The 17,903-nt window shown below is 32.0% G+C and overlaps 1 protein-coding gene and 1 pseudogene across 3 annotated transcripts; both read right to left on the bottom strand.

Moving 5' to 3' along the window:
- Positions 1–5,113: 5,113 nt before the first annotated feature.
- LOC114190116 (ABC transporter C family member 4-like) lies at positions 5,114–8,906 on the bottom strand. Of its 2 annotated transcripts, XM_085675538.1 has the most exons (8): positions 8,265–8,906; positions 8,020–8,184; positions 7,452–7,746; positions 6,468–6,682; positions 5,814–6,119; positions 5,669–5,732; positions 5,351–5,590; positions 5,114–5,261 (listed from the first exon to the last, which is right to left on the bottom strand). In XM_085675538.1, exons 1-8 carry the CDS (start codon positions 8,889–8,891, stop codon positions 5,161–5,163), a joined length of 2,013 nt encoding a protein of 670 aa, XP_085531664.1. In that variant the 5' UTR covers positions 8,892–8,906; the 3' UTR covers positions 5,114–5,160. The 2 variants fall into 2 exon arrangements, with proteins under 2 accessions (XP_085531664.1, XP_085531665.1); XM_085675539.1 differs by lacking the exons at positions 7,452–7,746; positions 8,020–8,184; positions 8,265–8,906 and having other exon boundaries at positions 6,468–6,622.
- Positions 8,907–8,932: 26 nt separating this feature from the next.
- Positions 8,933–12,079, bottom strand: LOC146884760 (ABC transporter C family member 14-like; annotated as a pseudogene). Its single transcript, XR_014996543.1, has 3 exons — positions 9,649–12,079; positions 9,223–9,543; positions 8,933–9,085 (listed from the first exon to the last, which is right to left on the bottom strand). The product of XR_014996543.1 is annotated as an ABC transporter C family member 14-like (transcript).
- Positions 12,080–17,903: the final 5,824 nt, after the last annotated feature.

Genomic DNA, 17,903 nt, shown 5'->3' with positions numbered 1-17,903 from the left:
AATGCAACAATATCTTATTCACATTTTCATGGTCATGGTCATGACATTGGTTGTCATCATGGTCATACTGGTGATGGTTGTGGACATGGTTACAAAGAAAATTTCAAATTGACATTTTATCATTAGAAGTTGAACAATAATATGAAAAATGTGAAAATAATGACAAATAAGATGAAAATATAAATTATCATTGTACTGGTAAATGTCATTTGAGTTTACTTATCGTACACCAAAACATCTTACAAAATAAGGAAAAAAACATAAAAACATACTTTGGTTATGAAGATGGCGATTTTGATTATGGCCATCTGGATACCACTTGATATTGTTGTTTTCTTTGTTCACCACTAAAAATTCTCAAATTACATGAGATTTTTCTTGCATATTAATTGTAAAAATTTGCAGGAAAAGACTTTTTTCTGCTATTTTCTTTAAGAATCTTAATTGACAAGTAATTCCTTTGTGGGTAATTATTTCGTACAAAATTATAAAATTCGTAAGTAGTTCCTACGAAATTTGTTATGAGAAGTGTTTTATCCAAAATATTTTACAAAAAAATTGGCAGCAATTTCCTACAAATTTTTTTTCATAACAAAATTTATAAATATTTCCTACAAAAAAAGTTTTAAAACAAAATTGACAGGAAATATGAGTTTTTTTTAGTAATAAATTTCATGGGAGCATTGATCACCTTATTAATGATGAGAGTCTCAAGAAATATATATATATATATATATATATATATAAATTCTCTATGGCCTTCTTACTATATTAATGTAAAATATGCATGTCTAATGTTGATATTATGTATAGGTATACAACTTCTTTTGTATTATAGAAGGTACATGTGAAGTGAGTTTATTATGAGCATTTATTATTACATAGATCTTACATCATAATTGTTATAGAAATGTGAATGGAGATATTCAAATACCAATTCTACATATTATACAAATAGATATCTTTTAAGTTAATGATATATTAAAATGTACATATTATATGAAAGAATGTGAAACAAGGGTTTTGAGATGGATTTATGGTTTGATTTTGTTATACTAACATATATAAAAGTTCAAAGATTTTCGGAGATGATATTTTATATTTAGTTTTATTTTATATGACCTACGAAGTTATTTAATTTTGGGTGGTACCTCAACGAGTTGAGGTTATTAAGTATATTAAATTTAATTATATATATATGATCATTTGATATGCAATATTTTTGTATAAACTAATAAATATATTGTATTTTGTTGATGGTGCAACAACTCATACAATTCTCAAGAGTAATAATTTTTTTTTCTTGTTTAGTAATATCTAGTATTACAAATATATTTGAATGCTCTAGAAGAGCGACTATACTTCTACCAAGATGTTTAATAGAAACTTATTAAGTTTCAAGGATATTTATCTAAATGAATATCATATTGAGACAAACAATGAAAGAGATATGAATATCTTTACATCACTAGAATTGAGTTGAATAAGAAAATGTGTATTGGAGAATTGAGCTGAATATAAAAAATGTGTATTGAAGAAATATCAATTTTCTTTTATGGCTTGTATTACATATATATATTAGTGCAATTGAAACACATGTCATTGTAAGCCAAAAGCTTACGAATAAAAATGAATTCCTTGTTTGGCATGATCAATTGGGTGATCCTGAATATATTATGATGCAAAAACTAGTTGAAAAACTCATGTGGACACCCACTTAATAGTCAAAAACTTCTTCAGTCCAATGATTTCTCATTTACTACACACTCACAAAGAAAGTTGATAATAAGACCATCACTAGAAAAGTTAGAAATTGGTTAATCTCATTTTTAGAACGAATACAAAGTGATATTTATGGTCCAATACACCCATCACGTGGATCATTGATATATTTCATGGTTTTAATTAATGTATCAACTAGATGGTGACATATTTGTTTATTATCAACTTGCAATCATGCATTTGCAAAGTTATTAGCATAGTTAAGAGCCCACTTCCCAAATTATTCGATTAAGAAAATTCATCTTGATAATGTTGCTGAAATTTACATCTCATGTTTTTCATGAGTATTGTATATAAATCAGAATTGAAGTTGAATATCCAGTAGCGCATGTTCATACTCAAAATGGACTTGCGAAATCATTAATAAAACGTCTAAAACTGGTTGCAAGATCATTACTTATGAGAGTTAATATTCCAATGGCCACTTTGGGATATGCAATTTTGCATGTTGCTGTATTGATTCACTTCAAGCTAGCAAGTTATCACAAATACTCTATTATGCAATTGGTTTTTGGTTAGTGATAACACTATCGTTGACGCAATAGAACGAGTACTACTAAACTATAGTATCTTCAGTAAGTCTAATATAGTAATATCCAATAAAATATAAAGGGTAAAGTCAACCCTAAGTGGTCTCCCGACAAAAACGGAATTGATTTCTAACAAATTAGTTTTTATAAAACTATACAAAAGAGGTTACTCAAATAAAATAAGAAATAAAGAAATAAATTGGTAAAAGATAAAAAAATGTAAAAACAATGATAAAAAAATAGATTGATTCCATTACTTTCAAAATAGATAAAATAGATTATTCATGATAAACATTGATTATCTAAGGATTATCGTTCAATTAATTATTGTCTTAGATTTTCAAATTAATCAATGTAAATTTTCAATTAATTTGATGGTGTTCTTACTATTAACCAAATTACATTCTGAATTAAAAGCAAGAACTTTGTAGATTAATTATAGTAAATTTAACCAAAGTACATTCTCAATTAAATATTACTATGAATAATTACGTATATTCTTTTTCCTCTTATATCAAGTAAAAAACTAATTAACCAAAGTACATTCTTGATTAATTCTTGTTAAACTTTTTACCTTTAGTAAAAGTACATTGTCAATCATTGGCAAAAACTCATTCAATCACATGTACATTCTCAATTAAATATTACTATGCATAATCATATCTATTCTTTTCCCTCTTATATCAAGTAGAAAACTAATTAACCAAAGTACATTTTTGATTGATTCTTGTTAAAGTTTTTACCTTTAATCAAAGTTTAATGTCAATCATTGGCAAAAACTCATTCAATCACATGAAAATTTTTAAATTTAATCAAAGTACATTATCAATAAAAATAAAAAACCCTTGAACTCATATGATTGATATGTTATGTAGATTTAACACCATGCTAACTTGCTATAATGTAAAAATTATTACTTTTACTTGATTAAAAGGCAAAGACAAAGACAAATATAAATCTTAGTAATCAAAATAACAAACCAATTATTGCGTTCTAACCTCATAATCCAGAATGAGATTACATTGGAACCAACTCGATAAGCTTAGTCCTCCATGGAATCAAAATAACATCAAATTAAAAGAAGAAAGGTGGAGAGAGGGCGAAATTAGGCTCTCCTAAAGGATTCCTAAACTCAGATGTTTCAAACTTGTCTTTATGCTTCCCTTTGGTTTATTTATATAGGACTTGATTGGGCATGGATCTGACTTTTTTGTTGTTGAAATCTCTCAAATATCTTTAAAATAATCATAAGTATGATTTATCTTTATACCAAATATCCCATAAATATTTGGCATCAAGGGATATCAAAGACGTAATCAAACTACCAAGATTTGTCATAATTATCGTTAATATGTCAATATTTGCCCCAATAGATGTATCATAGAATATTTTGTAGTCTTTTTGGTGATGAGACTAATTGACCTTATTGAACCGCATTACTTAGCATAATCTATTGATCGGGTAAGTACAGTTTAAAATGTAATAGAAAATTGAAAAATAATTTATAATTTAAATATTGCTTTTCTAATTTTGTTCTAGAAGTATTGTTTCAATGATTGAAAAATTCCGAATATGTTAATATGGTTATTTGTTTGTAAAATAACGTGATATTAAAAAAACATAGCTTATACAATTGTTTATATAAAGCATGCCAACTCATCGTAATATAAACTCATTATGTAAACTATACAATTAACAAAATAATTTTCGGTCTTTTCTAAATGATTAAAATACCTTTTTGATCACAATTTTCGTCAAATTTTGTCAAATAAGTCCTAATTTTGAATTAAAAATTTTGTGTTCAAATAGGTTCTAATTTTCGTCAATTTTGTTTAATTAGGTCATTTTTTGCTAACACCGTTTAAATCACTAACGACCATGAACAGTGACTGTCACGTGTCACTTCGTGGTTTTTTTTTTAATTTATTTTTAAAATTTTTAAATTTTTTTTAAATGTCCATGTGTCAACCCAATAGCATGCCATGTGTCAAAGTCAATGTTCTATATTCAATTTGGTCCCTATATTTGTTATTTTTGTTCAATTTAGTCCCTCTCCAAATTGAAACTAAATTTAATTTTTATATTAAAATTCACATTTTTTATTAAATATTTTTATATAATATATTAAAATTCGCATAATTATAACTTTGATATAAAAATTAAATTTGGTCACATATTTGATAGGGACAAAATTAGTCAATTTTAAACAAAATTGGTATTAAATTGAACAAAAATAACAAATATAGGGATCAAATTGAATATAGAACATTTATTTTGACACGTGACACGCTATTGGGTTAACACGTGGACATTTAAAAAAAGTAAAAAAAAAAATTCAAAAAAATTCAAAAAAAATTCAAAAAAACCACAAAGTGACACGTGACAGTCACTGTTCACGGCTGTTAGTGATTTAAACAGTGTTAGCAAAAAAATGACCCAATTGAACAAAATTGACGAAAATTGGGACCTATTTGAACACAAAACTAAAATTAGGACTTATTTGACAAAACTTAACGAAAATTGGGACAAAAAAAGGTATTTTAACCTTTCTAAATCATTATTAAAGTAAAAAATTTTCTACATGCATGCAATCATGCCCTTATATACGTGGTACGATTTCTTTACCTAAGAGCATCTCTCACACCTATATGAGGGTAGCCACAACACAACAATCAAATTACTTGTACTATGTTTAGTAGTGTAATTCTTGCATCATGTGAACTTAGTCAAATTCCTATTGTCAAACATTTTATAATTTATAATTTTCTACATGAGTTTCCACTCTCGTTTAGGAAAATTTTGGGCATGAAAATCTACAAAGATAAACATTCTGAAAAATTATAGTTTCTTATAGACCACTTGAGCGATTGGCATACTCTTGAACTAAAGCAACAAAGAGTGATGGCCTTTGGACCAAGTTGGCTGGTGAGTCAAATTCTTTGGCCCTCCCTGTTAACCAAAAAATGAACAGAAATTAGCCTACAAATAGTGTAATCCATAAGAGAAGACAAAGGAGAATGAATATGTTTGATATATACCTGCATCTACAACTAGAATTCTATCACAGTCCATTACAGTTGGTATTCTATGAGCAATGCTGATGATGGTACGTGATGCAAAGTCCTCTCGGATGATCTTTTGAATCACAGCATCGGTTTGAGAATCAACAGAGGCTGTTGCCTCATCCATAAACAACAACCTACTTTGCTTAAGCATAACCCTTCCCAAACAAAGCAACTGCCTCTGCCCCACACTCCAGTTATCTCCATTATCAACCACTGTAAACTCAAGTACCATTTCCATTAGTAAAGGGAAAAATTGTATTCAAGTGAAATTATCGTAAGAATGTTTGGAACCTGAGGAGTCAAGTTTCTCAGGCTTGGAAGCCACTGCTTCTTTTAGTTGACAACGTTCCAAACTCTACAATACAACAGTAAAAAAGAAGTGATTAGACTAATGGCACAAACATGAAAGTGAATGGGTCTGAAGCTATTTATTTACCTTCCATATCTCTTTGTCTGTATACTGTCCAGTTGGATCAATGTTACTTCGAACTGTTCCTTCAAAAAGGACAGGCTCTTGAGGGATGATACCAAACCGTGATCTAAGATCATGAAGTCCCAAGATAGATATGTCAATGCCGTCAATGATTATTTTTCCTCCTGTTGGTTCCACCAGCCTGAAGAAAACTTGAATCAAAGTTGATTTTCCACTTCCTGTTCGACCAACAACACCAACTTTTTCCCCTCCATTGATCCTTAAGGTGATGCCTTTCAGAACCAAAGGGGTGTTTGGACGATATCTAACCTGTTTGCCACAAGTTTAAGTGATTATCTTACTGAAACAATTTGTTGATCAAAGCTTGTTACAACAACAACAACAGAAGTGTTTTTACCAAGTATTTGTTTTTAAAATGTTTTAATAATAATCATTAACAAAGTAATGTACTAAATAAAAATACATATCTTATTTGTTAACCAGTTATAAGATTTTAGAATTTCTGTCATTTAACATAGCACCTGCAAACTTAATAAAACTCTGCTTTCGTGCTTAACAATAGTCTCAATGATAAAATTTTAAAATGGAACACTCTAATAAACTAGGATACATTTACCACAAGAAATAATGATAATCAATTTGGTTTTTTCTGGATACCTGCAAATCTTTGATATCAACGTTGCCATGACCCGGCCAATTTGCAGGAGGCACACGATCCTTATTTCTCCATGTTGCTTCCGATGGAATATTTGTGAACTGTTTGATCCTCTCAACAGATATCAATTTGTTTTCAACGGAACAGCTAGTGTATATGGCCCAGAACATCATGGCGTTTAACGATAACCCATATGAGAGCGACAGACCAACATTCTCTGCATCAATCACAACATCCCAATCACTTGTTTATCACGATAAAATTTTGACTGCAATACCATTGCTTTTCTTTTCAACACATGTAAATACGAAAGACAATGCATGTAAGAATAGTTGAATTTATTCAACTATTGCACCATCTTGAAATCATCTTGTCTCTATATTTTGTCTTACCTCTTGGACATTTTGCACCAATAGAGTATGCTGCTAGAGACGTGCTACAAGGGTATGTTGTAATTACTAAATATACTAAATAATTTGAAATTAGAAGACAACTTGAGCAAGGTATGGAAGTGGGATAGGGTGACGGCCAAATTCTCATTGTCGGGTAACAGGTGGAATTCTTTTTCTTTAAGAAAAGTTGCAACTTTAATGTTTTCTTCATATAATTTTGTTTTATGTGTTTCTGTCCTATGCAGATAGTGATTCTGTTATTTTCCTTATTTTACTTGTAACCAAATCCACTACACTGTTTCCAAATAAACGAAAAGATTAACACTTTCATCTACTCCCACTTTGTAACTCCACGTTTGCTCTATCCTTGTGTAAAAATTACACTATGAACCTGGTCCAGCTATTATGAGTTTTTCGTAGAATTTTGTATGGAACAAATACTTGTTCGAAGGACTCTCAGTTATGATGATATTGACAGAAACAAAACCGCTGAGGACCACTTTAAAAGATTAAACCAGATGTAATGTAATGTGAAGGATCATTGACAAAATAAGGTAAATAATTTACAAATCATTTTCTAGTGAGTTTGCTTACCTGGCTTTATGATATTGCTGGGTAACATGATCATGAACATGGCGGAGAAGCAAAACACTATGCTTCCAAGCAATTCTAAGCGGAAACCTAACCACGCATTGGAACTGAAGTTGTGGAAATCCATTCGCAAATTAGAATTTACTCGTTTAATGTTCTCTACGCAAAACTCCTTCTGCTTTCTGAATGCGCGGATTGTCATGACCCCCGAAATGCTTTCAGTGAAATGGTGAATGACAGGTGCTTTTGTAATTGAATCCAGACGAGTTAACTCACGAGACAAAGCAAGAAAATAACCCTGCAAAACCCAAAATTGAAAAATCAAACACATGAATTGTTGACATATACTGCATGAGATATATTTAGCTGTGAGCAATTCCTGTGATTTTACCACGGCTGTTCAATTACTTCAATAGTCGAATTGAGAACTCATTAATAGTAAGCACGTTTAGTTTTCTTTCCTGCCACAAAGTTTAGAATATAGACAATGATTGATAATCTAACATCATCATTCTTTAAATAGTAAAATGACAGCAATACATTGGACTAATTGAAACCACCGCGTACATACCCGGTACCAAACGTTTAACCAAGCAAGAGGAATTAACCAGAAAGCTGTTGGCCAAGAATTTTGACATGTGATTATGAAGATGCTGATCACTGTAATGTACATGGTTACCACAAAATTGAGGAACAAGGGGATAACGACATCAACATTGGTCTGATCCATGGATACCTGTCAAAGTTTAAGTCAATGGAAGTCATTATACATATGTGACATTTAGAATAGCATACTATGAGCCTTCGAATTCTTACCCTGCTTAGAATTCTCCCGGATGGAGTGGTGTCAAAGAAAGACATGGGGGCATGCAAGATGCTGTGGAGGATTTGAGAGAAGAATATCTGTGCTGTCTTTAACCCCAGGATCATGAAAGAGTAGGATCTTAGCACAATCAAAAGAACTGAAACTACAACAATAATGGCGTAGATAGAAATAAACACAGAAGGATTGAAGAACTGTGCACGCTCTTCTGATGTTTCATAAGCCAACCAATAATCACTCGCTATCGTAGAAGCTTGCCACAACACAGAAAGAAAGATTACTCCTCCAATGCCCCACCACCCAAAAGCCTCAGTGCAGTAAAGTTTATAGATATGAAAGCTAACATTCCCAATTTCTCTTTCCTCTTCTTTGATGAGTTTAGAACCTTCATGGTCAGATCTGGGCTCATCAAGAGGATTGCTTTCACCATTTGCTTCTCTATTATTAGAAGCTGCCTTCGGTGATTTCATTTGTTGGTTCAGATTTTCCCCAGGCGCGACCACACCTTGCTCCACAAGTTTCATAGATGTCTCATGTGCTGCAATAAGAGCACTAAAATCCATTCTAGAAGCAAGTAGATCATTGTACTTGCCTGATTGTACTATCGTTCCATCCCTCATCACCTTTTCACCAAACAAACATGTGTATTAGAAATTTAGAATCAGTCACCAAGTTCGATTGCAGATTGACTTAGACAAAACAACAAAAGATCATAAAAAGGACTTGCCACTATAAGATCCACATTCTGTAGGAAGTCTACTTGGTGTGTTACAAGAATAATGGTCTTGCCTTTAAGAGATCCCCTCACACATTCCTGCATAGAATTACTCTAATTTAAAATACGGCTATACTAGCAAGAAACTTGAACTAGCCAGTGGTCCAAAAAACATGAACTAGTCTAACTTATAGAATGCTGAGAGTAGGAAACATAGAAAGATATCAGATAATGACCTTGAATATTTCAGTGCCAGTATATGCATCTACAACACTGAAAACATCATCAAGAAGATATATATCAGAATCTTGATATACAGCCCTGGCAAGCTGTATGCGCTGCTTCTGACCCCCACTTAGGTTGATGCCACGCTCTCCAATCTCTGTCTGATCACCATGCTCCATCATTTCCAAGTCTTTCTCCAAGCTACAAACTCTGACCACTTCATTGTACTTCTGCCTGTTCATTGGTAATCCAAAGAGAATGTTTTCCTCAATCGTCCCATTTTGAATCCAAGATGTTTGTGCAACATAAGCAGTACTCCCACAAACTTGAATCTTCCACAAAAACATACAGTCAGAATCGAACACCACCGCACAAATTAGTGACTGCATGGTACAGAAAATAAAGTCCTCATTTCTAAACAAGAAATAAGTACATACCTTCCCAGAATTTTTGTGCACCTCACCAAGAATTGAAGCAAGGAGTGAAGATTTCCCCGACCCCACAGTCCCAACAATTGCTGTAAGCTCCCCCTTATTAATCTCCAAATTAATGTTTTTCAAGTCTTGAAGCGGGCCATCATCATCCCAGTTAAAGGTTCCGTCTCTGACCTGCACAGCAATGCGTCCACCACACCCCTCCTCTCTCTCAACCGAATCATCCGACAATTCCGTGCTAGACATGTACCCATCTAACCGCCCAAGTGATACCAGCGATTGTGAAAGAGATATCATACTCTGAGGAAAGGATATAATAGGTTCCTGCAGGATCTTAAATACACTTGTGGTGGTGAAAACCGTGCCTGCATCAAGTCGAACTCCAAGCAAAAGCGCGGTACCAAATGTGAGAGTCGATATCAACAATGGGGTGCTCCACAACACAATAAAAATGCTACAGATTGAGTGCATTAACTTGGAAACCCAGTCAATCTCAGACTTGCGGAAACCAAAAATTCTCCCATTGAAATGCTCTTCCCATGCTTGGAACTTGATGACACGCATGTAATTAAGCAACTCATTCACTGCCTTCATCCTTGAATCGCGACACGTCATTGCATTAAACTGGTAACGCTTGTTCCTTCTGTTAGCCACCACAGCAAATGCAATGACACCAAGAAGTCCAACCATAGCCGTAACCACTGAGGCTCCCAGACAATTGTACAGCAAAACCAAACCAATGCCAACTTGAAATGGCATCATCCACACAGCATGTAACTGGATCGTCATATCAGAGAGTTGTTGAGTATCAACAGCAATGTAATTGACAATAGGCCCAACACCATGATCCTGCCTTGCGGAACCCGATAGCCTGAGCCCCTTCTTGTACAGAGAAGTGATGAGGTGCATCTTACAAGCATCCCAAGCTTCTGAGAGTTGAAGGTGAAGTGGTGAGTGGTCAAAACTTCTACAAATTTGGCGCACAGGAGAACTAACACGAGGCAGTACCCTTCATACACAGAGCTATGTTTCCCTGCAGTAAAATCAACAAAACTTTGAATGAGAACTGGGCCTACGAACATCACGGATAGGTTAATAACAGCAAGGAAGCCTGTGAAGGCTATCTCCCTCCAGAAACACCGAAGCAACGTTGTTCGAACCGGGTGCTTTGACCTCTCATCTAGTTTAGGCCACTTTGATTCAAAGATAACGGACATCCTCTCAGCTCGATGCTGAGGTGAAAGGGATGGAATTTCATCAATCTTCAACGGTGAGTTGTACCCTTTACTCAACAACGGGTTTATCCAAATCCAGAAGGCCTTGGATACTGCAGATGCTGAAGCAAAGCCAGTAACGTTGGATTTCTCATGTAGTTTTGTTTCCTCGTCAATAAGGGATTCTGTTTCTTCGCCAGACACAATCCCGGTGAATCCTTTAACCGCAGCACAGAGCAGAAAAAGTGACAAGGGTAAAGAAATGAAAGAAACCGTATCATCAACCATGAAGCTGAAGTATTTCCCATCTTCCACTCCCACTGAGACCAAACGTATGATCCCAGAAGCAGTTATCAGAGAAACCACAGTGAAATTCGCAATCCAGTATATTCTGAGAGACAAAGGGTGAGCAAAGGCTTCAAATCTTTTCTCGAGGACGATCAAGACTACAAGGACTAATTGTGTTATGGCCTGAAGTAACCAAAACAAGCCATCAGTTTGCTTCCAGGGCTGGTTGGTGGAACTAACAAACACTAGAATGCAGGCCACCGTGTACAATATCGTCAAAATGGCGGTTGCAGTTAGAGTTAGCTTAAACCATGCCGTTGTCCTGACAGAAACTCTGTTGTTTCTGATAAGTGGTTTATCAAGGTGTGAGTCAGCGTTGGCATTGGAAGTGAAGCTAGAATAGAGCTTTCGAAGCGCAAACACAAAGAGGGTGAAAAGAGGCAGAATGTCAACACCAGACAAAAGAGCTCTCTGAGGGCATGGAGAGAGGAAAATGAATCTCAGCCAGTGAGGCAGATTTGGAGTTGCATTCAATGAACACGAGAGGGACGTGAACCACGTTGAAGCTGTAAAAGACATCCTAGTTTGCAGCTACCCCAACAAGAAACTTCTTCACTCGTATTACAACTATATAACCCTCTGAAACAAGAAAGCACGGTTGGACAAAATTTGAAGGAACTTTTATGGAAAGATTTTTACTGCTATCATCACCAACTTTCATAAAAAACTATAGCAGCATGAAAAGAAACAGTATCATTTTAAGGAAACAGAGTGCAAGGTTCCCAGATGTTATAAGTCAAGTTCAAGAAGAGTTTGACGAGTGAAGAAGCAGAAAGACAATTGTTCTTTTATGAATCTGAGCAATGGAATAATGTGTGATGATGAGCAATAGAGGAACACGTTGGCTTGATGTTCGCGGAAAAGGATTTGGGTCGGCCGTTTGGGAATATAAAAGACAACAGCAACGGATTTTGAAAGCTTTGTCCAATCGCTACCCACTCCGGGCAAAAGGTCTTCCAATTAAACAATTATCACTGCAAAAGTTACTTTTATGTATTTCAGTTAAAAAAATCTTTTAAAGGGTCTTAAATTTGATGGATATCACTGTCTCAAGGATTGTGGGTATAAGTGTTAATTGGATGTGACCATTAAATCATCTTCTCCAACCCCCACACATTTAGATTAAGATGACTTTTTATGATTTCATTAAACTCAATTTAAACTAACTTTTACTGTTTACATGATGAGTTTTGTACAAATTTTTGAATGCAAACATCAAACCTAATTCTAGATTTCCTTTAATAAGGTTATGTGATCATTTTGTCTAAATCAACCCATGACCTTAATTATGTTACTAATCTGTCTGGACAATCATACACACTTTATTTGAACTGATCGATATTGAAAAGGCGGAAAAAGTAAATAAAAGAGAAGAAAAAAAATAAAAATAAACAAGACGGAAAATTATTTAAATTAGGTAATAGAAAATAAAAATGAGCAAAAAGTTAAATATATTTGTTTATTAATAGTTAATTTAATTTTTAATTGTTTATATTTATTATTATATTAAAAAATCTAAATATTTATGACATAATATAATATTGGTCATGTAAATTTCTATTCATCTCTTCTTTTTTTCCAAAATAGTCATGACTCGTCTCTCATCCGTTACACATAAATGAAGTTAGGAGCTATCTTTTTATGTTTCTCCTTTCCTTCTCTTCTCTTGTCTGTAGAGACAAATAAAGGTTAGAACATTGTAAAAGCATGTGCACGAGAAATTTTAGTGAATAATTTATTATTATGACTAATTTAAAATATTATTTATAACGATATATAAAAAGAATTTCCTTTTTTTTCACATTTAAAATACTAATTTTATCCTTTAAAATATAATTAAATTTTTTAAAATTGACCGTTAATTTTACAAAATACTTTATAAAATCGTCTATTTCTGTTCTTTTCTTTATCTTTATTTATCAACAATTATTCTCTTATCTTTTTTGATATATTTTATTTTATTTTATTTTTAATAAATATAATTTTATTTTATATATTAACTTAATAACATTACATTATCATCACCTATTAATATAATATCACGTATATTAAAAATATCCGTATACACAAGCGCCGTACACTAGTATGATAAAATTGTTATTTAAAAATAAAATATTAAAAAAACCTGATACTGTAAAAGTTTATGAGAATAATTACTTAAAAATAGAGGATTTTAATTTTATATTATCTCATCAGTTTCAGTTTGGTTAGCACTCAAAATTAAGAATTTATTGATTATTTCAAGGTTTGAATAATTATTTTTTAACAGAATTTATATCAAAAGTTTAATTTTTATAAGTTATACTAAATTATCTATAGTGATCTTTATTAAAATTTTAATTACTTTTAAAGTTATATTAAAAGGTTTATAACGATTTTATATTAACAATTTAGTGTTATGAAATAAAGCGAATAACATAGAGAATGACGACAGATAATAAAGAAGAGAAGAAACAAGAGAGAATAGAGAATGAGAGAATATGGAGCAACTCATCTGTGTATTATTATTGATAGGAAGAGTCCTATTTATAGATACAATATGTAATCCATAAAGGAAACAAATCAACTTAGTTAATACAAATATTTACCATAAAGAGTAATGAATCATATGAGTAAATGTATCAAATCAATGGACAATCATTAATTCATAACACTCCCCCTTGAGTGTCCATTGATAAAGAATGTGCCTCGTTAAAACCTTACTAGAAAAAACCCATTGGGATAAAAAAACCTAGTGAAGGAAAAAGAGTACAACATTCTGTATTCTTTAATACAATATTGTTCATCACATATTCTATTTCTCCCCCTCATGTAAACTTACATCATTAAGGTGACAGAGTATGAATTTGTGAGTCATTTGCTCAAAAGTTTTTCTTGGCAAAAACTTTACAAATAGACTTGTCATATTTTCAGATGAACGAATTTTTGGATATCTATATCATCCTTTCAATTGAACAATACACTATTGTCTTCATATATGGTTGTTGATTCCATCTTTCTCGGGGATAGTCACAAGTTTCTTGCACATGTTGAATTATAAACCTTAACCAAACATATTCACAACTTTCCTCGTAATTTTGTATGATTAGACGATGTTGCTACTATGGTTTGTTTCATATACCTTCATGAAACCATTGTGCTACCACATGTGAACAAACATCTTGTTTGTGATTAACCATTGTGACATTGTAAGAATATGTAAAATAACATGCATATCCATAACCCATTGGTCTGAATCTGAATCATTTGGATGGAATAAACTCATATTCGTAGTACCCTTAAAGTAACGAAGCATATGTTTTACTTCAAACCATTTTCTTCTTGTAGTTGAAGAACTATATCTTGCTTAACAAATTTATAGCAAATGCAATATTAGATCGAGTATAATTTGCAAGATACATTAGTGTTTCTATGACACTAAGATATGGTGCTTCTAGACCAAGAAGATCTTCATCATTTTCTTGAGGTCTAAGAAGAGTCTTTATCAACATCTAACGACCTCACAACTATTAGAGTGCATAATGGACATGACTTGTCTATTTAGAACATTTTAAGCACCTTAATTATATAAGCTTCTTGACGTATAAAAACACATTTATTTAAATACTCAATTTATAATTTCAAATAAGACTTTGCCCTTCAAAGATCATTCATCTCAAATGATTTATTTGAGTAATCAATTGCCTTTGTGAGCTCATTAGGAATTCCAACGATGTTTATGTCATCTACATAAACAATAATTATGGCAAATTCATTATTTGGATCTTTTCATATAAATACAAGAACAAATAAGATCATTTTTATATCCTTCTTTTAATAAGTATTCAAAAAGACGGTTATGCCACACACGTCTTGATCTCTTTAATCAATAAAAGAGCATGTTCAATTTTATTGAATAACCCTCTTTAGAATTTGTCTGGTTGGGCAAATAAAATCCTTCAGGATTTTCATATAAATATGATTCTCAAAAGAACCGTACGAATAGGTTGTAACATCATTCATTAGATGTAAATGCAAACATTGTTGTGCAACTAAGATAATCGAATATTGCAATGTTGTTGCATCCAATACTAGTGAATATGTTTTTTCATAAATCAATACAAGGTTTTGTGAACAACCTTGAGCAACCAATTGTGCTTTGTATCTAACAATTTTATCATTCTTAATTTGATTTTTGCGCAAAAATCCATATGTACCCAACGGGTTTCGCAACTTCAGGTGTGCGAACTATACGTTCAAAAACCTTTCATTCAGTAAGCAAATACAATTATGCTTCTTTGCATATTTTCATTTTGGCCAATCTTTTCTTCGCCAACAATCTTCAATGATCATTGCTTATTGATCCTCATTGTCATTCGTAGCATTCATCGCTATGTTATAAGTAAAAGTTTCGTCAATGTTAACTTCATTTTGGTTCCATATTATATGATTGATGACATAATTTATTGAGATCTCATCATTTTCAACCATTTCAGGTACCTGAGGTTCTTCTGGAACCGAACCATTAATTATGTCAAATGAATTTTTTGGGATTTCAACCTTTTCGATTAGGTCATTTTGCATGTTAGCTCCCTTTCTCATTCAAGATGTTTTATCTTTGGAACCAATAGGTCTACCACGCTTCAAACGTGTCCACATGAGTTTTTCAACCTTTTTTTTTCGCATCATAATAACTGATCATGTCAAACAAGGCAATCATTTTGATTTGTAAACTTCTAGTTTACCATGACATGCATTTCAATTGTACTAATAAACTTGTAGTACAAACTATAAGAGAATGTTGATAATTTCTCCAATACACTTTCTTTTTCAACTCAATCATAGAGATATAAAGATATTCCATATCTTTTTCATTGTTTGTCTCAATTTAATATCCATTTAGACAAATATCATTGAAACTTAATAAGTTTCTATTCAACTTCTTGGTAGAAGTATAATAGCTCTTCTAGAGTCTTCAAATATATTTGTAGTACTATAAATAATACTAACATCGATGTCTCACATCATCAAACAAGAGAAAAATTTATTACTCTTGAGAATTGTATAAGTTGTTGCACAATCAATAAGACACATATCTTTTGGTACTAGTGCAAAACATTCGTTTTTCATATAAACGTAAATATCAATATGAGATTTTTTTTTTCAACACTCTCATAATCAATTAGGTGATCAATGCTTTCATTTGCTTTAGCAAAGAAAATAACAATATTATGAGTAGCATCCATATGGCCATAATCAGAATCACCATCTTCATAAGCAAAGTGTGTTTCTATGTTCTTCTCATTATTTGTAAGATGCTCTGGTGTACAATAAGTACAACTCAAATGGCCTTTACCACCGTAATGATAATATATACTTTCATCTTTTTGTCAATATTTTCACATTTTCCTTTTTTTTTCACATTATTGTGCCACTTCTGGTGACAAAATGTGTCTTTGAAATTTTCTTTATAATCATGTCCATAATCAAGATCACGATCACGATCATGAAAATATAAATAAAATGTTGTTGCATTCACTTCTGGGAATGAAGTAGAACCAGTTTGGACATGTTTCATGATTTTCTTGAGGTCAAAAGCTCATTGCTTTGTTCAATATTTATTGCTGCATTCACTTCTGGGAATGGAGCAGATTAGGCGGATCTCATGATTTTTCATCAAAAGCTTTATTGCTTTGTCCAGCCAGCCTTTCATAGGCATGAAATAAATTCATAATATTTGTGAAATCTCTTTTCACAATATTTTTGTCGCATGAGCAAATTAATTGCTTAGATGCTTTATTTCTTTATTCAATGGTATCCCAATATCAATTGCATATAAATGTATTTCAACATTTAAAATTCCAATATTAGGAATTCTTCCTTGTAATATCCAGAGTCACAAATCCAAATTTTGCAACTTTTCGTGTGTTTAGAACTAGCATATAACATAATAATATTAATAATAATAATCATCACCGTCATAATAAAAATAAAAATAATAAGACAAAGATGAAAATTGATAAAGTTAAATAATTCTTATCACAAGAGGAAGAATATAAGGTAAAATTATAATTTGAGAAAGGATTAGAAAGAGCCTGGATTGAGACACGCATAACACTGTCGTTATAGAGAAAAAACTTACACTAGTCCTCAATTGGTTGGAGCATCGTGTTGATAACGTGTTATGAAATAAAGCGAATAACATAGAGAATGACGACAGATAATAGAGGAGAAGAAACAAGAGAGAATAGAGAATGAGAGAATATGGAGCAACTCATCTGTGTATTATTATTGATAGGAAGAGTCCTATTTATAGATACAATATGTAATCCATAAAGGAAACAAATCAACTTAGTTAATACAAATATTTACCATAAAGAGTAATGAATCATATGAGTAAATGTATCAAATCAATGGACAATCATTAATTCATAACATTTAGTTGTTTATAATAAAAGTTGTATAATAATTATATTAATATTTTAATGGATTGTATTAAAAGCTTTGCATAAATAAATCTATCTATACTAACATGATATTCTTTTAGGTGGATGTACTATTCACAAAAAATAGGAAGCGATGATTAATGAGTGAGTGAGTAGTGTATTTTTTTTTGAAAGTGATATAAGATGATGGGTGGAGATGATTAGGAGATTTACTGGAAATCCAATCTCATAATCCAGGGTGAGATTAGATGGTGACATTGTCAGATTTACC

The sequence above is a fragment of the Vigna unguiculata genome, chromosome 7 (assembly GCF_037176805.1).
Source record: "Vigna unguiculata cultivar grain cowpea cultivar isolate G323 ecotype 2 chromosome 7, ASM3717680v1, whole genome shotgun sequence".
Taxonomy (NCBI): domain Eukaryota; kingdom Viridiplantae; phylum Streptophyta; class Magnoliopsida; order Fabales; family Fabaceae; genus Vigna; species Vigna unguiculata.
Note: the sequence above shows the minus strand (reverse complement) of the source record. Positions and strands in the feature narration are given on the sequence as shown.